Source organism: Trachypithecus francoisi, unplaced genomic scaffold (assembly GCF_009764315.1).
Source record: "Trachypithecus francoisi isolate TF-2019V2 unplaced genomic scaffold, Tfra_2.0 Lachesis_group0, whole genome shotgun sequence".
Taxonomy (NCBI): domain Eukaryota; kingdom Metazoa; phylum Chordata; class Mammalia; order Primates; family Cercopithecidae; genus Trachypithecus; species Trachypithecus francoisi.
Genome location: NW_022681453.1, coordinates 67,527,974 through 67,550,447, shown reverse-complemented (window position 1 = coordinate 67,550,447; position 22,474 = coordinate 67,527,974). Strand labels below are relative to the sequence as shown.

Genomic DNA, 22,474 nt, shown 5'->3' with positions numbered 1-22,474 from the left:
CAAGTTAGAATCTCTTTTCTGTAAATAATACAATCTCAAAATTAAATTTAAGAGTAATATTACTTGGTCTTTTTTTTTTAAACCATCATATTGATAAAACTATAACTATAGTTTATAAAATGCAAATGTGGTAATACTGAGCACTATCAATTTAAAACTACCTTTTTCAAAAAACATCAATGAATTGTCAGTCTAACAAAGTAACTGCCTTCCCACACTCCACCAAAAGTTTATTTTACATCATCTGTTTTCTTTATGCATTTTCCTCCTTCACTCCTCACATGACTGGAAGTATCCCAGTTGCTTTTGTGCTTGCCCGGATACTTATATGGTTTCCATATGAAGGTAATCAGGAGACATTTATTTTTAAAACTTTGAATTTTTCATACTATAGACTTTCAGTGAACTATTAAGGAACAGAAACTTGTGAGTAAAAAGGCCAGTGAGATTAAATAAAAAAATGTGCTATAGCCTGGAGCTAAAGAAATTTCCTAGGAGCAGACAAATCATAGATAACGATATAAGGACCACAATTCTACACAAGGGCAACTTGGATAGCTCTATGGCTATATTTTCTACCCTATTTTTCCCCCGAAACATCAGTAAAAAGTAAAATTAAGCCCTTTCTCTCTTCCATCCCACTAATGCATATAGTTTTCCATGGATTATGATTAACAATTTTACTTTGAAATTAGCAGATTAAATTCTTAAATCAGGGCCTGGTGCAGTGGCTCATGCCTGTAATACCAGCACACTAGGAGGCTGAGGCGGGAGGATGCCTTGAGGTCAGGAGCTCAAGACCAGCCTGGCCAACATGGTGAAACCCTGTCTCCACTAAAAATACAAAACTTAGCCGGGCATGGTGGTACAACTTTATAAACCTTTATACCATGTTAATGATAGGAAGGAAGGACACAACTGCTAACTTAGATTATGATTCAGATTTTCCATGCTGGAATATCTCCACAGAATTTGTGGGCTACCAAACCACAAACCAATGTGTTAATTTATATCTGGGTAAATTCAAATGGTAGGCTAAGATCTTGATTTCATCAGCATTCTTTCTAGACACCAAAATGTTAAAAGCAGTTTAGGTTCTGCCCTGCTCTGTGACTGCCCCAAAGAGCACCTTACTAGTGCTGAACTGTCTTCCCAGCCTTAGCTTGCGTCCATTGTCATTCCCTCTTCTGGTAGAACCCAGAGTTTTCTTGCTGCCTTGGTTTTTCATCTCTCCATTTGGGGGCAACTTCAATTCCAAAAATAAAACCTGCAAGAAATTAATGCCTCTTTAGTCAAGAATGAAACTTGCAAGGACTATCATTCAGAAAATATTTTATTTTAGAAAACAATCTCTACATTTCAACATGGATTGAAATAATGTTTCTCTGGATAATTTGGAATTACCACATTTAATAAATGATGGCAATGAAAATTTTATATGTCAGGTAGTCTATCCATATTCTAATTAGGCACTATCAGATTAATACTAACACAGGCCTTTTTTTTTTTCTTCTTGAGACAGGATCTCACTGTCACGCAGGCCAGAGTGTAGTGGTGTGATCACAACTCACTGTAGCCTTGACTTGCTGAGCTCAAGTGATCCTCCCACCTCAGCTTCCCGAGTAGCTGGGGCCACAGGCGTGCACCACCATGCCCGGCTAATTTTTGTGTCTTTGGTAGAGACAGGATTTCGCCATGTTGCCCAGGGTGGTCTCAAACTCCTAAGAACAAGCAATCCACCCACCTCGGCCTCCCAAAGTGCTGGGATTATAGGCATAAGCCACCACACCCAGCCAGCTTTTAAGCAGTCAGGAACACAGGCATGTATATACGCTGTGCAGAGCAACTGGCAAACAAGTTATTAACATTGAGGCTTATTGCTCTAAGAATTGTGAGCTCTCCCAAATGAAACTGTTCAATCAGTTAAGCCCCATAGATCAACATGGAAGGTTACATGGCTATTGTCTCGTTACAAAAATCAGAAAACACTAAGGTAGGAAGGGGTTTAAAAAGTCATCTAGTACCACCACCACAATGCTGGGCCCTGACAGTCACTAGGCACAAAAAGTTAGGAGAAGGTGGCCAATACAATGTGGCAATAATGAATGCTAGAGAGGGCTGGCAGCACCCACTGAAGACACCAGGACCACGCTGTGCGGAAGGTGGAAGATCCCATGTAACACTCATAAGCTCAGATTAGAGGGGATGAAACTAGGGCAATTCAGAACATTATCTACTATACCTAATCATTCACTTGTATATTTTGAGTGGGTTTTAATGAACCTTGGATTATTTTCCCAGTAATAATTCTAAAAATTGAAACTATTTGTATAAGTACAAGAATTTTTCCCACGAGTTGGGCCAGGGGTGGAAGGGAAGATAATCCCTGTGCTTCCCTAGAATAGTAATGATGACAGAAACAATGATCTGGTTCCAGTTTCAATGGGGTCTTAGGAATGAAAGGTACTGAGGCTTACTGCAGATGTCAGTAACTACTTAGCCCAAGAACTGTGTTACACAGATGTGAACATACGCGTGTATAGGGATTAGGGTTGCCACACATACCAAATAAAATTACAAAATGCCCAGTTAAATTTGAGTTGCATGGGGCATACTTATACTAAATTGTTATTCATTGTTTACCTGACATTCAAAATTTTTTATTGACAAATTATAGTTGTATACATTCATGGGGTACAAGATGATGTTTTGATGTAAGTATACAATGTGGTGTGATTAAATTAAGCTGATTAATATATTAATCACCACACTTAGACCTATCATTTTTTACAGTAAGACATTTGAAATTTACTCTCTTACTTTGAAATATATAATACATTATTATTGACTATAGCCACCCTTGTGTACAATAAATCTTAGAATCGATTCCTCCTGTTTATCTGAAACTTTGTACCCTTTGATAAACAATTCCCCATTCCCCTATCTAAAACTTTATACCCTTTGATTAGCAACTCTCCATTTCCCCAATCCCTATCCCCCCAGCCTCTGGTAACAACTGTTCCACTTTCCACTTCGAGGAGTTCAACTTCATTGGATTCCATACATAGTGAGATCATCTGAAACATATGGTACTTATCTTTCTGTAACTGGCTTATTTCACTTAGCATAACGTCCTTCAGGTTCATCTATGTTTTCAAAAATGACAGGATGAAATACAAAATTGAAACTGGATGGGCCATATTTTATCAGGCAACCCTAATACAGGTATCAAAGGGTACACGAATGGCAGTATAGGAGAAAAAAATCAAGTAACTGGATAGGAAAAATAAAACACTATTAAAGTAACAATAAGGCAACAAACCCAAGAAGAGAGACCCATTATGAATAAAGACAACACAAAGATCTCAAGTTATATATGTAGAAGTTCTTTAGCTTAAGCTTTTTTTTTTTGGTGAAGCTTTCAGAATTAACTGTGAAACTTCTCATACAAATTACCTTCCAGGTAACTGCCATTTTGACATGCAGGACTAAGAAGAAGCCAATAATATCAAAGGCCCTTTACTCTTAGTCCAGGATTTGCTTGAGGCCTGTTGCTTACATGCTTTCAGGCCCATCTGAATCACAAGGGCAGCAATTCCTGCCTTGCCCCAAACCTACTTGTGCTGAAACAGAGATTCTGTATTTTCTATAAGTTCCCTATGTAATTTTATGTGCAGTCAGCTAGGTATTGGCTTGGGGACTTTAAAAGCGGATACCAAAAAGAAAAAAAAAGGTACCACTGAATTCAACACATGAATAAGAGAAATCAAGTTCCTCATTTTCTTTAAAATATGTTAACGAAGGAACAGAAAATCAAATACTGCTTGTTCTCACTTATCAGTGGGAGCTAAATGATGAGAATTCATGAGCACAAAAATCCCTTTTTCATTTAATCTCAGAAAAATGTCCAGTTTCCTATTCTATAGAAAGATGTTAGGGCAAGCAAGGAAGGGGTAAGGGCTCATGAAATGACTAACTTTCTGGAGAAATAGCTATGCTGTCATGCAACCACCACTACCAATCATTTCTTCAACAAATACTTAGTGAGTCCCTCCTCTGTTCCAGGCAAATCTCCTTCTTGAGGAGCTTACATTCTAGAAGTCCTCTTTATTACCTTCCTTTATTGGTAAATTATATACAGATATAATTTACACTTTATTTGTGTAAATTCTAGATGCTAGAATATCCCCAAAGCAATCTGGTTAACTGGCTATTTCATTTTAGTGACCTTTGGTGTTCAGGTAAATACACACACACACACACATACCACAATCATTTTAACTCTAAACATTATTTATCTATATCCCTATCCCCATGATACAACCTCAGCGATGTCATCTGAACTGGTGAAAGAAAAACTGTGGCCAACTAGTTGATAGGCCTGGGTCTCAATTGCATCCAGCTTGGCTTGCATTATGTGTTTCTGACTTTCACATTCTGCAGTACTAAAGCCAATTCCATTTAGTTCGAGCAAGGCCAAGCAGTACTGAGAGGGCATTTCCACCTTACGGAAAACATCTGGAAGAAAAAAGAAAATTGAAATGTTAATTAATTGGCTAAGTGGCTAGATTAGCAGCCTTACTTAAACTATACAGAATTAATCTAGGAAAATCCAGAAATGCTACCAAGGTATCCTTCAGGAGCCAGTCTCCCAAGCAGCATCCTCAAGCCAACAATGAAAGGTGGAAAAGTACAGGCTAGTTTAGCACTTGACAACTATCCTTGTCTCTGCAGAGAGTAGAAGATTTGGCAATCTTGTGACTAGTCTGGATTACAAGAGACTGTATTTCTCCAAAGATGTTTCTGCTTCTACTCTTAGCAGGAGCATAACAATCAACCTTACTTTGAAATCCAAAATGCTCCAAAATCTGAAACTTTCTGAGCACTGACATGACACCACAAGTAGGACAGTCCATACCTGACTTTATGTGACAGGGCACAGTCAAAATGCAGGTGTACAACACAAAGTTTATTCAGTGTCTCTAAAGGAAAAATCTCCCTCCTTGCCCCATTCAGCTTCAATATCTCTTTTCTGCCAGACGACCACAGACTGCCTACATGAGTGACTGAGACAGTGACACCTTTGCTTTCTGATGGTTCAGTGTACACAAATTTTATTTTGTGCACAAAATTATTAAACACATTGTATAAAATTATCTTTAGGCTATGTCTATAGGTATATATGAATTCTACATTTAGACTTGGGTCTCATCCCCAAGATATCTCATTATGTATAGGCAAATATTCCAAAATCCAAAAAAATCTGAAATGTAAAAACACTTCTGGTCCCAAATTTTGGATAAGGTAGACTTAACTTACATATTAAAGGCCCTAAGAGGACCTGAAGCAAAGACAACTATTTAATTTTATTTTAAGTGAAAGTCCCAAATTTATTTGACCATTAAATCCTTTTCTCATATAATACTTATTAACATCTTGAAAAGTAAGCATCCATGGAATGTACTATAGGAAATGCTGTCCTAAATCATTAAGAAAGAATCCCTAACACTTCAGCTTCCAGTATTGAGTCACTAGGAATCTGAGCAACGCTGGCCCACCCTCCCCAGCTCCACACAAACACATTATTTGAGGCACTGCTGGTCTCAATTAGCATGAGAAATCTCCAGGGACACCCATAACCACCATGAAAAGCAAAGAAACAAATGAGAGTTACTGGCCTCTAACCACCTGCAGAAGGTACGAAGCTGTCAGAGTCTGGCTTTAGAAGCCTGGAACTAGTGGAGAAATTCATGTTACTTGAGACTAGAGAAATAATAAACTTGGGTCAGAACAGGAACAATCAGAGAAGCACAAAGTAAGACTGGCAGGAAGCTAGACTGCATCCATAGCCATTAGGAAGGAGCAAGGTCGTTATGGGAATGGAGTCCCATAGCAAAAAAAGTTAAGGAGATATGGATCTTTGAAACAACAACAGGATGAGGAGCTGAGTCTCAGACTCTTGTTCTGAAACAAAACTCTCAAAGGTTACTGTGGTCCTTGGATGCGGAGTAGCGTGGTACCCAGCAGAGGCAGGAGCAAAACCTTTCTAAGGGAAGATTTCCCCACATAAGTCCTGCAGGGATCCTTGATCATAATAAATCCTGTATGAACTCACAAAAAATATGAAAAATACAAGACAGCAAAGAAATGTGAATAGGACTCAGAAGAAACAACCAAGAACAAATTTAGATCCCCAAAATTGCAGATAAGGACTAGTTAGAATATTGCACAACTGTGAATGAACTATTTACAGAACAAAAAGTGACTAGAAACAAAGTAAAATAGTAGGAAAATAGAGAACAAGTGTGTATCAATAATCATAATAAGCAGAAATACATCAATGATCCCAATACATTGGCAAATTTGTAAAAAAAAAAAAAAAAAAAAAAAGGTAAGCCTGAAAATAAATAAGCTATACTTTGTTTATAAGACAAGTCTGAAGATAGGAACCTAGAAAGGTTAAAAGGGATAGAAAAAAGCTATATGAAGTAATATTAAGAGAAAGCTGATGTTGCCATATTCATATAAGAAAACAGACTAATAATAAAAATCATTATTTGTAATACAGATGGTCATAATACAATAATAGAAGGTTTAATTCACCAGGAAGACAAATCAATTTTAAACACATACACACCTAATAAAATGGCCTCAAAACAAAATTGATTGAATTACGGGGAAAATAAGACATAGAATATTTTAAAAACAACTTTGACTTAACAGACATATAAAATTGTGCATCCAGAATTAGAGTACACATTCTTTTGTGTGCACATAGAGCATTTACACAATAGTTCAGGTTTTAGATCATGAATCGTTCTCTAAAAATTTCAAGAATTAGTATTATATAACCATGTACTCTAACTACAACACAATTAAGTTTAAAGATAATAAAAATACAAAATAAAAGTTTCTAAATATTTAGGAATCAAAAATCATTCTTCTAAATTATTTTTGAGTGAAAAAATATACCAGAAATCTAAAAATATCTAGCATGATAAGAATATTATATATCAGGCCAGGAATAGTGGCTCACACCTGTAATCCCAGCACTTTGGGAGGCAAAGGCAGGAGGACTGCTTGAGGGCAAGAGTTCGAGACCAGTCTGGGCAACACAGCAAGACCCCCATCACTCCAGCCTGGGCGACAGAGCCAGACTCCGTCTCAAAACAAAAAAAAGTTGTGTGTGTGTGTGTGTGTGTGTATACATATCAAAACTGTGGAATACAATAAAAGTAGTGCTTTGAGGAAAATTTATAGCTATATATATATACATTTTCTGTGATACAGATCCTCACTCTATTGCCCAGACTGGAGTGCAGTGGCAGAATCTCTGCTCACTGCAAACTCCGCCTCTGGGGTTCAAATTATTCTCATGCCTCAGCCTCCCAAGTAGCTGGGATTACAGGTGCATGCGACCACACCCAGCTAATTTTTGTATTTTTAGTAGAGACAGGGTTTCACCATGTTGGCCAGCTGGTCTCAAACTCCTGGCCTCAAGTGATCCACCCGCCTCAGCTTCCCACAGTGCTGGAATTACAGTCGTGAGCCACTGCACTCCGCCACCTTATATTCTTAAGTTAGAAAAGAAAAAAAAATAATTTGAGAAGTAATGGTTTTAAGGTCAAAGAGGAATATTGAAAAAGGACTACAAAATAAAGTAAGAGGAAACAGATAATATAGATGTGGACAGAAATCAAGGAAACAGAAAACAAAAGTAATAGGAAGAATCAAAGACAAAAGTTGGTTCTTTGAAAAGACTAGAAAATTGGCAAAACTTTAAGTGACATTAAATAATATTATGAAAGAAAAAGAGGATATAACAAATAAACCAGAGATGTAAAAAAGAGAGACTTAGCAAAAGCTGTATACCAATAAATCTGAAAATTTAGATGAAACATAAATTCCTTAAAAATATATAGGTTGGGAATGTCACAGCGGAGTAACAAAAAGAAAAAAAAATTTGGAAAAAAATAGATATATATAGCTTACCAAATATACTCAAAAAGAAATAACTGAATAATCTTACAGTTATTAAGGAAATCAAAGTTGTAGTTAAAATATCTTTCTATATCAGATGAGAATACTTCCTGGCTAACAGAAAAATTTTAAAAATAAAACGTACCTATATCTCTTTCTACAAAGAAATAATTATATTCAAACTAAATCTGATAGTTGTCCACATTCTCTCCAAAAACTTCCCTTGTCTCAATGCACTTCAATTCTTGAATTCTATGAATAAGAAAGCATTAACAATGTATAAAAATGCATTTAATACCTCCTAACCACCCTTTTTTATTTTTGACATGGGGTCTCACTATGTGGTCCAGGCTGGTCTCAAACTTCTGGGCTCCAGTGATCCTCACACCTTAGACTCCTGTGTAGCTGGGATTACAGGCAGAAGCCACTGAGCCAGGCTAGCCATACATTTTTGAAAGTGCAGAAAAAAAGGAGTTTTCAAAAGCACATTGAAATGGTGAAAGTTAAAAATTATAATAATCAACTAACATAATAAGCACCTGCTCTATGACAAACACTGCCCATATTACATTCACTATCTTACTTAATCCTTAGAACAACTTTATAAGAACCAGACTTACAGTTTCAGTAGTTTGCCCAAAGTCCCTCCGCTCATAAGTGGATAGTCCAGATCCAAACCCTAGTCTGTATGAACTCATCCATCTATTTTCTAGTACCTATTGATCAGTCAATAAATTCAGTCATCTCCTCACAATGAAGCCAAATTTGTTCTACTTCACATCTCTACCATAAGCATCTGTTAAGCTCTCTGTAGTCAGGGTGCTCAATCTGGGCCAGCAGATAACAATGACAATAAATTCATGTTATTTGTTATGAGGGAAAAAAGAGACTCTCATGACTATCCTTTGCTGTGAAAAAATATCTGTTTGTTAACAGTTCCAAAAAGAAAAGAGTTAACTCTTTGAAATCCATTAAGGATGCCTTCTAAGTGTGAATAAAAATTATTTGATAAAGTTCAAATACAAAATCAGCAACAACTGCATAAATGCCATTTTGTAATTTTCTTCACACAAGGACCAGAAGTCAGCAAATTATGGCCAAACTAACATTAGATGCATGTTTTTGTAAAGTGCTATTGGAAGAGAGCCATTTGTTTTGGTCTTGTCTATAGCTGCTCTTTTGCTACAATGGCAGAGTATTTGTGATAGAGATTGTTTGGTTCACAAAGCCAAAAATATTTACTCTCTGGCCTTTTACAGAAAAAAAGCACTGGACAATCCAAAGGTAGGATTTACATAAATATGTAATTTACCCATTTTTGATAACGAGTGGCTAAATCTCTATCTCTAATCTATAACATAAAAATGCCAGAAACTTGGTTTTTACCTTGAAGGTTTTCCTTCTGCAACAGAGAGTTGAGCTGATTCATAGAGTTGAAGATGAGAATGGACTCCACAGATGCTCTGTATCGCCCAGAATGCTCACTGCCAGCATTTAGCCCCAGGCTTTGAATCCCTTGGCTGGTCTCCATCCCTTCTAGGAGTGGAAGCTCATGAGGAAGAAAACTGGTAACTATGCTATGAAGAGTCGGCTCCTGAGAATCTGGATCTAGTAACCAGCATGCCACCTGAATGGGATAGCAATGAGAATATTTTCCTGATTTTTTTCGAAGACACTTTTGTACCTCTAAATGAAAAGGGAAAAAAAGAAAGCTCATTTCTAACCTCACTCATTTTCATTTAATATTTATTCAGTGGTTTTCCCAGGAAAGGAGAAGGACAGAATAATTGTAACAGGACTCATTTTTGGTAGCAATAACAGCAATGGCTTTCAAAGAAAGAAAAGTTGTAACTATTCCATTACTACAATGCTCAGGCCGATCCAGTTTAGCAGTAGGCTTGACAAACAAGTGTGTCTCAGCAAACTCAAACCATGCGTCTGAAAATGAAGATGGACTCCTCCACTAGGCTAATTTGGGCTAAGCTACTGTAATAAAGATGGGCCTGTGAGGTTTTAGGTATATTTGGTTCTTTCAACACCAAAAGAAGTGAGGTACCGGGCGCAGTGGCTGCCGCCTGTAATCCCAGCACTTTGGGAGACTGAGGCGGGTTGATCACCTGAGGTCAGAAGTTCAAGACTAGCCTGGTCAACATGGTGAAACCCTGTCTCTACTAAATATACAAAAAATCAGCTGGGTGTGGTGGCGGGCACCTGTAATCCCAGCTACTCAGGAGGCTGAGGCAAGAGAACTGCTTGAACCTGGGAGGTGGAGGTTGCGGTGAGCTGAGATTGCACCAATGCACTCCAGCCTGGGCAGCAAGATCAAGACTTTGTCTCAAAAAAAAAAAAAGGAGTGAAGCATAAATGTTTTACCATTAAAAGTTTATATCCAGAGTTTCAGAAAGCCTCTAGACTTTCCCCTCAGGATAGGGGGTTTGTCACCAGAAAACCATCCAATTATTCATTTGATTGCTATTTCCAACTTCCTCATGAGAGTAGGAGTCCTGTAGTTTCTAACACTAGATCAAGCAGATCATTAACTGGATTAGAATAAGGGAATCTAAGCCCTGTTCATAATTCTGACAATTACTTTACTATATGACTCAATTATTTCTTTTGTAGGTTAAGAACAAAGTTTTATAGGGGAATACTGAATGAAATAGTCTCATGTAAAGGTTAACAGGTTTTTTTAACTGAGTTATCATTATGAAGAGTGCATCAAACTTTGCTATTATAAAGGAAAGTTCTCAGGAGCCAGTAAGGGGATTTGCCTCTATGCTAAATGGCCACTAACTACAATCCTTTTTGACATCTTATTCACACTCTTTTCCAATTTTCTGCCTCCACCCTCATGAATATTTAAAACCTTCTGCTATCATATACCTAAATCTGTTCTCATTTCACTTCCAATTTACTATTAGACAGAAAACTTAGGACTTATGACCCAAATTAAAATTTTTTCAAAATCTCTGAGGAAAGACATAAACTTTAGGGCTCCAAATTTGTGACATCTCTGTTTTTATCTACACAGAGATATTTGGTGCATGATATTCTATTCTGGGTAGATGAGATTATTGAATAAAGAATTGACTAAAATACTTAAGCTGCATTATTGAAGCTAAGGAAATACCAAGTCATTTAAGAATTAACACTAAAAATGTTGTTTTAAGTATATAAAAATTAAATAAGACATAGAACCTTAGGATCTTCATAACTTTGCTCCAAGGAGATGCCACAAGAAAGAAGAAGAATTTTATAGCTCTGGATGAAGTCATAGATGACAACAGAACGTTCTTTATCAGATTCCTTTCGCAAGCAAGATTGAAGGTGCCATATCCTGTCTTTCAAAGTCAGGCTTGGATCTAGAGAAGGTGGAACCAAACTGGCACTAATTTCTTTAAAAAAAAAAAAAAAAGGAAAAAACAGTTTTAAGGCAAAAATTACATGCTTTCATTTGAAGCAGCAATCTTTAGTAGAAAGACTGAAAAAGACTAGAAGCCTTAGGGTCTGGTTCCATGTGACGAGTAATTCAGCATCTTATCAAGGTCATATCAGCTATGCAGACGAAGTGCATCGTAATCTAAAAATTATGGTTTGGGCTAGAAGATTTTTAATGCTCTACTTAATTAGGTGGGAGAAAATATTAAACATTAATACTTCTAATAGAACAAAATTACATTTCCCAGAATGAGGAGTTAAAGACAGGAAAAGTATTCGGAAATAAATTTTAAAGAGAGATTTAGTATGAACAGATACTATTCTATCCAAAATAAAGAAAAAGCTTAAGTAACTACTCACCCCAACATATTTTCCTGCAAAACAACTGAAAATATTTCATGCTTACTAAGGAACAGACACTATACAGCATCCTTTAAAATGTTTCCTTATTAATTTTGCTCCTGTCCAAAACCAACCTATCAGCTGGGGTATCCAACAACCACAGTCAGATCACAGGGTATTTCCAGATTACATCCTTTCCATTCCAAAGACTTCTCCAAAGTTTATATGATTCGACTACTATAGACCTCTAGCTCAACGATCCCTCTAGATGAGTTTCAGACCCATTCAATGGGAGAACAGAAGACTGAAAATAGACTGCCATAGTTTAGTCTTCAAAAGCAAACCCTGAAAATGGCAAGAGAGTTCCTGAGGCTTCACTGCCCCCTCAGAGGAAAAACCCATAGCATTAATAGCCTCACGTGACAGGCAGGGAGAAGTAAGGAAGTGCTTCTTAAACATTAATTCTAGTTAATATATGCAATAACGTACACGCCAGCTGCTCTCCAAAAAATTACAATTTTGCCGGGCACAGTGGCTCACGCCAGCACTTTGGGAGGCTGAGGCGGGTGGATCACCTGAGGTAAGGAGTTCAAGACCAGCCTGACCAACATGGGAAAACCCTGTCTCTACTAAAAAAATACAAAATTAGCCAGCGTGGTGGCACATGCTTGTAATAGCAGCTACTTGGGAGGCTAAGGCAGGAGAATCACTTGAACCCAGGAGGTGAAGGTTGTATTGAGCCAAGATCAGGCCATTGCAATCCAGCCTGGGCAACAAGAATGACACTCTGTCTCAAAAAAAAAAAGAAATTTAACCTCTAAAAATAAATCCTAGGTAAATACCAGGAAATTATTCTCAAAATATAAGATCACTACCCTAATGGATGTTACATTAACTACATAGTGACTTACTCAAATACTCATTACTTACCAGAATGCTTTTGTTCCTTCTGCAGTGAAAAATAATAGGCATCCCTTCCACCCCAGCATACTGCCAGTCCAACCACCAAGATGTCCTCACAACCTTTAATAGGAAATCCATCATCTCTAATAGGAGTTTCCTGAGGTGAGTTAGCTAAGTAAAACAAAAGTGAAATAGTTAAAAATCTCTAAAAATAAAGACATTATATAAATTGTTAAAACAATTATAAAAATAACCTATCTTTGATAGGCAAAATTTCCAGATCTTAAAATACGCATTTGGACAGTCATTTTAAGTATAAGTAAGATCTTTCCAGGCCTCTCATCAATTAAGATAACCGTCACTATGAAAAAGCAACCAAAGATTTGTTAAATCTATAGTGATTAAGTTCAAAAAAGAGAGGCTGCATTTCAAATTTTATAACTCAAACAAAAATACAGATCATTGGCATACTACAAATATTTTGCAGCAAATTCAGCAATTCTTGGCTAAGAAACTCCAGAAAAATAAAGACTGTTATTCCCTAGTGAAGTATAATTTTGTATCTAGAGTCAACATTTTTTCCTAAAATAATGTATCTCGAATTTTATAAAGGTCAAGAATCAATCTGTCTTATTGATAATTATATCCCTAGTATCGGCACATAAGAACTTAGTATATATTTATTAAATTTAGGTGAACTTTTTTATCCCTCTAGCCTCTATTATATAGCCTGATACAGAAAATGTGCTCAATTTTGTTTGTTGCATCAAAAATGGAAAGTGCTATTCAACAGTAAAAGTACATAAAAGTTGTGGTTAACACATCTGCTCCATGAATTGAAAATCAGACAAATACCCAAACCTTTATGAACAAATTAATTCATAAAATAGCGAGGTTTAATAAATCTAATCAAACACCCAATTTCCACAGCAGGTTGTCAAGCTGTCTACAACTGGTTCCCACAATCCAGAAGGCAGAGTTCATGCAATAAGACAGGAATATACATAGCCTTACTTGACCAAAAGGTTCAATTCTCTCAAAACCTGGAAGGGCTCCGCAAGGTTTTGGAAGCAACATTTCTGTATACAATTCATGACTATCAATGGAGGTCTAAATTCTACTCAAGATAAATCTTGGAAAATGTAGCTAATGTACACTGTGAAGAACAAAGTTCCTATTAGCAATGTACTTTTGTAATTACATAAGCAAACAAGGATATTACAATTTAATAGAAAATAATTTATGAGGCCAGGCGCGGTGGCTCACGCCTGTAATCCCAGCACTTTGGGAGGCTGAGGCAGGTGGATCACGAGGTCAGGGGATTGAGACCATCCTGGCTAACACGGTGAAACCCTGTCTCTACTAAAATACAAAAAAAAATTAGCCAGGCATGGTGGCGCATGCCTGTAGTCCCAGCTATTCAGGAGGCTGAAAAAGGAGAATTGCTTGAACCTGAGAGGCAGAGGTTACAGTGAGCTGAGATCACGCCACTGCACTCCAGCCTGGCCAACGGCAAGACTCTGTCTAAAAATAATAACAATAATTCATGAGGCCAGGTGCAGTGGCTCATGCCTGTAATCCCAGCACTTTGAAAGGCCAACACAGGCGGATCACTTGAGGTCTGGAGTTTGAGACCACCCTGGACAACATGGTGAAACTCCATATCTACTAAAAATACAAAAATTAGCCAGGCACGGTGCACATGCCTATACTTCTAGCTACTTGGGAGGCTGAGGCAGAAGAATCACTTGAACTCAGAAGGTGGAGGGTGCAGTGAGCCAAGATCAAGATCATGCCACTGCACTCCAGCCTGGGCAACTGAGCAAGACTCCATCTCAAAAAAAAAAAAAAAAAGAAAGAAAAAGTAAAAAAAGAAAAGAATTCATGAGCACTGATGATTAATAAAAACCATTATGTTACAACATTAACATACTATAAAAGAACTGTCACATTCATATTCAAAATATATATTATCTTTATTTTTGTAAACTTTTATTCTAATATATATTACATGTTCCTTCTATACTGGAGGGCAACTACCATTAATTATCAATTTAGGTATGCTGAATAAATAAGGCTGTTCTATACATAAATCCACAGCAGAGATACATACTACAATTTGAACAGATTATATTTAATATCTAACATTGAGAAATCTCTTATCTCCGTCTACTAGTTTATCAACATGAAAAAATAAAATTAAAAAAGTTCTTACCTTGCTTAAACCTACCACCAATAGTAGCAGTTTTAGAAGATGTAAAACTTCTAATCTTTTCACAAGCCAGTGAGATGGAAAATCGCTTTTTGCACCGCCACTCCTTAATGAATGTTTGAAAAAGATTTTGGTCACTTGCTACATCAATTATGGCCAAACTTTCTGAACTGCTTGAGGCTGGAGTTAACTGTAATCCATCCTGTGATAACTGAAGTGAAAAGCTTGTGTCACTAATAGGGTTGTTGTCTTTGAACCCATTTCTACTCTCTGGACTTAAATTGTGGTTTTTAATATCTGAAGGTGAGCCAAATAAATGACTTTCACCAGGTTGTAAAACATTATTAGTTTTCCAAAGGTTTACAGGTGTTTCAAGAATCCCTGGAAATGTCAGCTTAGAAGCAGACGTTGGAATGGGTGTAGGAGGAATGAGACCATTATCATCAACTATATCGCTTTCTTTACAAGGTAAGAGGGATGAGGTTTCACCATGATTGGCATTGTTTTCTAGCATTTCAATCTTGCTTTTTACTTCACTATTAGAAGAAAATGAAATTCCCTGCACTTGGTTTGTCTCCAAGTTTGAAATAACTTCTTGTTCTTCATTTAAATCTGTATATTTTCCATTCAAACTAGACAAGTTTATAGTCAGTGATTTTAGATTTTCATTTTCTAGAGGACTGGACACTTTATCTAAAATCCTTTGCAGTCCTGAACTTAGATCAAATGATGCCCCTGACCATATGAATGAGTGATTTTGCCTGGTCCCAGTTAATTTTGATTTTTCAGCCCTTTTATCTTGATCTCCTCCATCTTGATCACCTTGGTGGTGCTCATCAAGTACTGGATCATTTAGTTCTAATGCTCTAGGATATACTACAGTATGATGCTTCTCTTGGACAGGAAATATATCTGCATTGTCCAAAGCTTCAACCATCTGAACAGGATCCATTTCTGAAAATATAATAGATTCATCATTGGAAAAAGTCAACTGCTGGCAGGTATCTTGATTCTCATTTACATTTGATTTTTTAATTAGGTCTTCTTGTTGTAGACACAGAGAATCACTAAAATGGTGTGATGTTACTTCTGAAGGAAAGGGTTCTTTCGTTTGCACATCAGGTAATTGTTCTTTTACTAGATAGTCATCACTGAAACTATCAAAGAGTAAACTATCACTCATATTCAAACTGGTTTCAGGAACTGGAAGACATTCTCCTTCTATACCAGTGGGAGTTCTCTTTTGAGGAATCAGAGGTATAACTGGTTTCACAGTTTCTTGTGTTTGATAACCTTGAAGAAAACTATTTAATTGAGAATCAGTAACAGAAAGTTCATTCTTTTTAAAACAAAGACCATTTTCCTCCAATAATATTGGAGAATGGAAAATTGGGCTTTCTGGAGTCAGGATATCAACCCCATGTGAATCAGTGCTTTGTTTCATAGTACCTACAGTCTTAAGGTCCAAATGATCTATCTTAGTCGCTCCTAGAGGATGCTGCTTAGCAGGAAAAGGAATGTGACACTCCTTCTGAAAAGAGTTCATCAAGTTCTGTTGGACTACGCTCTTCTGCATTATCCCTACTGCCAGGTTGGTGTCCTTTGCTCCTAGTTTGGTATTTTCAGTTGCCATCTGTTGCATTATTTTCTCTGACTGAGTATCCAGGTAGAAACTATCTTCAAAATCACAGTCAGAAACATGATTATTTTTAGTTTTGTTTGTTGTGTAAGTACCTGTTTTTTCTTGTAGTCTAGAAATATTTAGAAAATTCTCATGCTGGCCTCCTGATTTGCTAAATGCTCCAGTTGATGGAAGTACTTCACTGGGTATCGCAGTTCTGCTTATATCATCTCCTAATGCCTGAAAATGACTTGGTTTATTTTCCTCTGTATTAAGCTTTATCCTTTCACAATTGATAGTAACATTTGAGTCTCTATTTATGTAACTACTGACTGCTTCACAGGGCATTTGTCTCTCTATTATAATTTTCTGTTTGGTAAAAGTGCTTGTCTGTTCATGAGATTGCTTTTGCGGGTACTGGTTAATTGCATGGGTGTCACAGTGTTTCACATAAACATTCTGGTTTTTTGAATCATTTTGTATCAGCACTTCATTTATTTTTTCTGCCTCAACAGCTACTCCTCTGCCCTTTTCACTAACCACACTAGTGGCCTGACAAGTCACATTTTTACTCTGAGATCCTGTGACAATATCTTCCACAAAATTGTCATTAGTTAGTGTTATGTTCCATGAACAACTTTGCTTTATTTGTAATGGGAATGATGTTTTGTTATCTTTTTCCTTACCACTCAATGATACATTTTTATCAAATGGACCTGAATTTCTAAATTCCGTATTCTTCTCATCTAAGGTAAATGGGTCTTCACAAAGACTAGGATTAGACAGAGTCTGTCCCTGTAAATGGATTCTACACGCTCCAGAGTCTTTCAGGGGGCTGCTGTCCCTAAATTGCTTTGGATGCTTTCTATGTTTCCAAGATCGAAAACTTTTGCTCATCTTTTCTGAATTGAAATTCAAAGGCGCCTTTTTTGTTTTCTCTGAAAAAATCTTAACAACTTTCTTCTTGCTTGTTTTCCCCTCATTCTGAGAGGCTCCTGGCTTCTCTTTATTTATATCCAAAGAGGCCCGTTTTCTTGCTCTGAAAATGGAACGTCTCTGATGTTCTTGATTCCCATCCTGGAAATTACAATTAAAGGAACCTGTATGCTCTCTACTTTTATTTAAGTCTTGCACTATATTTGGTGAATGCTTAATATAAGAATCACTAAATATTGTGTTACTTTTGTTGTTTGATGTTAATTTTTTATAAGAACTCTTAATTTGGGATATAAATGTGTGTTCCTTCACTTCTGACTCACTATGAGTCAATGAACATGTACTAGAATGTAACAGGGCACAGGGATTCCATTGCACTCCCATTTCAACTAAGTCCTGCTGCAGAATCATTCTGGCTTCTTCCACTATAAGGGCTGCTGCTTCCCTTTCAGTTAAACCTTTTCTGCCAGTCACCCAGATAGTTCGCATATTCCGACGTTCTTCAACTGCTTCCTCTTCCTCATCCACTGCCTTCCGGGCACTACACAAAGAGATGCGAAAAGACAGAAATGAATTCATTCATTCGTAAGGCAAATATTTATTAAACATTCAATCTGAGCTGTTCTAGGAACTGGAAAAACAGCAATGAAGGAGAGAGAGAAATAAATGTATCTGCTCTCATGGCACATTCTAGCTGGGGAATTCAGAAAATAAAGGTTTAAAATGCATTCTATATTATCTGGTGATAAGAGTTGTATACAAAAATGAGGCACTAGAAAGGGGTGGGTGGTTCTGTAGCTTTTAAATGGCATAATAAAGGAAGGCTTCACTGAGACAGATTCTTTAAGTAGAAGCCTTTAAAAAAGTGAAAGCCATAACATTTTCATTGAAAAACATCCAGCCAGGCGCGGTAGCTCACGCTTGTAATCCCAGCACTTTGGGAGACCGAGGAAGGCGAATCACTTGAGGCAAGGAGTTCAAGACCAGCCTGACCAACATGGTGAAACCCTGTCTCTACTAAAAATACAAAAAATCAGCCAGGCATGGTAGCAGGTACCTGTAATCCCAGCTGCTTGGGAGGCTGAGGCATGAGAATTGCTCAAACCCAGGAGGCATTACAGTGAAACAAGATCACTCCACTGCACTCCAGCCAGGGCAACAGAGCAGGACCCTGTCTCATTTAAAAAAATTTTTAAAAGGCTATGTGCGGTGGCTCATGCCTGTAATCCCAGCACTTTGGGAGGCAAAGGTGGGTGGATAACCTGAGGTTAGGAGTTCAAGACCAGCCTGACCAATATGGTAAAACACTGTTTCTACTAAAAATACAAAAATTGGCCGGGTGTGGTGGCATGGGCCTGTAGTCCCAGCTACTTGGAAGGCTAAGACAGGAGAACTGCTTGAACCCAGGAGGCGGAGGTTGCAGTGAGCCGAGATCACACCATTGCACTCCAGGGTGACAGAGTTTTGCTCTGTCTCAAAAAAAAAAAAAAAGACAAGACAAGAAAGAAAACAAATCCTCCTATATAAACTCTGGACAAAATATATGAAGGGACTAGAAAATGAACAAAAAAGAAAGCAGAAACTGGAGGGGGGTTGAGACTTGCAAGAAAGAAATGGCAGTGGGTGAATTTTCACTTTTTACCTGAAGGCAGGGCCCAGTCAATACCCTGTAGGTTGGCTAAAAACTTAGATAAAAACCTGGAGTTCACTGATTGACAGAAGTCAGAAGAGAGTTAAGAGTAACTACATTAGTTGGAAATTGAAGGCAATATAGCACAGATAACTAGTGAAGAATAACTCCTAATTCTTCATATAAACTCTGCCCAAATCTCTGACTGACCTCTAAACTGTGCAAGTGTGAACAGATTCCAAGTGGCCAGTTAAAATAAACCAGGGGTCCTCAACCCCCGAGCTGCAGATTAGTAACAGTCCATGACCTTTTAGGAACTGTGCCGCACAGCAAAAGGTGAATTACAGGCAAGGGAGCACTGCTGCCTGAGCTCCGTCTCCTGTCAGATCAGCTGCAGCAAACCCTATTGTGAACTGTACATGCAAGTAATTTAGGTTGTGTGCTCCTTATGGGAATCTAATTGTTTTATCCTAAAACCAAACCATCTCCATCACCCTCCTACCCCCACCCTCCACCCCTGGTCTGTGGAAAAATTGTCTTCCATGGAGAAGAGATATGCAAGAGCAATGAGGATAGTAAAATACTATACCCCATCCCTTCTCACACAGGCTAAGGTCTCAGAGCTGGGAGTCAGGTTTAAAGTGAATGGGAGGGAAGAAACACTGAACTGGAAATAAGATTGATGCTTCCATCTAGAACAAATTGTTTAATACCTAAAAATAAAACTGGTTGTTAGTACCTCAAAGTAACTAAATACCTATAGAGTCTGCCTGAGATTTCATATAAGAGAGAGTTCAAAAAAACAGTGGTAGAAAAAATAATTAAGCTATTCCTTGATTTATATACTGAGTCTAGCCCATTCAATAAATTGGTTATGCAGACATACACACACATAAAAAAATCAAGGAATCTTCTCACAAATTGTATTGAGGGACACTAGCATTCCAAAAAACATTTCAGAGGAATGTATTTTAAAACGCTCTTGTCTAACAAAAGTATAAGATGAACCTGAGATATATAATGAAATCACATCAAAATTATCAAAATCCATCAAAGCAGATCATAATCAAAATTCATCAAAGCAGAAAGCATTGATACCAAACTTTTGCTCAGTTTTTTTTGAGACACGATCTTACTCTGTCACCCCGGCTGGAGTTCAGTGGCGCTATCAGTGCTTACTGCAGCCTCAACCTCCCAGGCTCAACCAACTCTCCAGCCTCACACCCCCAAGTAGCTGGGACTACAGGCACATGCCACCACACCCAGCTATTTTTTTTTTTTTTTTTAATTTTAGTAGCGATGAGATCTTGCTATGTTGCCCAGGCTAGTCTTGAACTCCTAAGCTCAAGCAATCAGCCTCAGCCTCCCAAAGTACTAGGATTACAGGCGTGAGCCACTGTGCCCAGCCCCACTCAGACGTTCTAGTAGGAATGTTTTTAAGTCATGTATTATTTTTAAAATATACAAAACAAAAAGTAATCTGCAAGGGGGAAAAAGTAGCCATATTTTCTTCCACTTACACCAAGTATATAATAAGATTATTTAACACAAAAATACTTTAATACATTATCTACTATTTTAAAATTAACATTTTTTTTAAATTTAATAAGCCCATGTAGGTAAAGGTATTCTCTTACCTTTTGAAAGGCACAGCATTTTTCAGAATCACCTCCACCTCCACAATATTTGCTCTAGCAAGGTCTGCCACAGTATGAAAGCCAGAAGCATAGAGAACCCTGGCTCTCTGAGCATTTAGTAAGGACACCCGAACCAGGTCACACAGCTCCCTCTGGATGCCAAATGTAAGACGCTTCTGAAATTGGGAAAGTAGTAGTTCCATGTTGTGCCATCCCAGACGGTTGGAAAACACTGTAATCATCCCTAGAACATTCATAGAATAAATGTTGAATTGAATTTTTTTTACAGACGAATTCTCCATTTCTTTAGATGTATTTATATTTCCTTGTTTTTTCCCTGCAAAACTGTAAGATTTAACAAGACCCAAGGTGTAAGTTAACAAGGGAACAGACATACACTAAGAGCCTTAACTAACTGGACAATAAATGTGCTAAGTTTTATGAGATGACATTAAATGTCATCTTATTTATTCTTAATCCTGAAGTTAACACAAGAAAACTGAGGCAGAGCACATAAACGCAAAACAAACAAGAAGCCCTCATCCTAATTCATTTCTCTCTCTCTTTCTTAAGTAAAAGAGAACCTTTAAAAACATGTAAAGGTGCTGGGCGCGGTGGCTCATGCCTGTAATCCCAGCACTCTGGGAGGCTGAGTAGAGCAGATCACCTGAGGTCGGGAGTTTGAGAACAGTCTGACCAACACGGAGAAACCCCGTCTCTACTAAAAATACAAAATTAGCCGGGCATGGTGGAGCATGCCTGTAATCCCAGTTCCTCGGGAGGCTGAGGCAGAAGAATCACTTGAACTCGGGAGGCAGGAGTTGCGGTGAGCCAAGATCGCGCCACTGCACTCCAGCCTAGGCAACAAGAGAGAAACTCCATCTCAAAAAAAAAAAAAAAATTAGGGATTCTTTCCACCTAGAAGAAAACAAGAGAGTTGGTTTCAATATTCAAGTGCGGAGAGAACTAGAAAGAGAGAAGTTCCCATGTGCATTTTCTTCAAAGAAAGGTTGCTGAGCTCAATAGCTGCACTATCTTGGAATAAAGAAACCAAAACAAGTGCCATGTCATAAAGACATCCGTGGAATTAAAATTGTTTTACACTTCCCTATAAGAACATAAACCCCTTGAGGCAGTCTTTCATCTTTGATGCCAGTGAGTCTAAGAGTGAGTCCCTCCCGGCAGGGCGCGGTGGCTCAGGCCTGTAATCCCAACACTTTGGGAGGCCGAGGTGGGTGGATAACGAGGTCAGGAGATCGAGACCATCCTGGCTAACACGGTGAAACCTCGTCTCTACTAAAAATACAAAAAAAAAATTAGCCGGGCGTGGTGGCAGGTGCCTGTAGTCCCAGCTACTCGGGAGGCTGAGGCAGGAGAATGGCGTGAACCCGGGAGGTGGAGTTTGCAGTGAGCCGAGATCGTGCCACTGCACTCCAGCCTGGGAGACAGAGCAAGACTCCGTCTCAAAAAAAAAAAAAGAGTGAGTCCCTCCCTTCTTACCACTATCTCTTCTCATCTTCCCCGCAGTACTCCCTCATAAGCACATATCTTCACGATGAAACCTCTTATACATATAACACAACCTCTCGTAGCCCATAGTTTCCTTCTTAAGGGCTTGTAAGGATTCCTTAGGAAAATCAGACTTAGAATTTCTCATTTGCTTAGGGTTTAATACATTAAGGTAGACCTTAGAATAGATCATTTTTGTAACAGTCAGACAGGAGTTCAGAAATCCCTCTCCCTCTTCCATCCTTCTTCTTAACAATATGTATTAA

At 37.9% G+C, this 22,474-nt stretch overlaps 1 protein-coding gene across 2 annotated transcripts in view; it reads right to left on the bottom strand.

Annotated features, from left to right (window-relative positions):
* The window catches only part of POLQ (DNA polymerase theta), a 109,636-nt gene that overhangs the window by 33,959 nt on the left and 53,203 nt on the right, over positions 1-22,474 (bottom strand). For both annotated transcript variants that reach the window (XM_033211084.1, XM_033211085.1), the window contains 7 exons: positions 20,700-20,943; positions 14,879-17,973; positions 12,691-12,834; positions 11,179-11,375; positions 9,367-9,607; positions 4,325-4,518; positions 1,130-1,267 (listed from right to left, as the gene is read on the bottom strand). In XM_033211084.1, the coding sequence (XP_033066975.1) occupies positions 1,130-1,267; positions 4,325-4,518; positions 9,367-9,607; positions 11,179-11,375; positions 12,691-12,834; positions 14,879-17,973; positions 20,700-20,943 (4,253 nt within the window). The remainder of the gene's footprint in view (positions 1-1,129; positions 1,268-4,324; positions 4,519-9,366; positions 9,608-11,178; positions 11,376-12,690; positions 12,835-14,878; positions 17,974-20,699; positions 20,944-22,474) is intronic.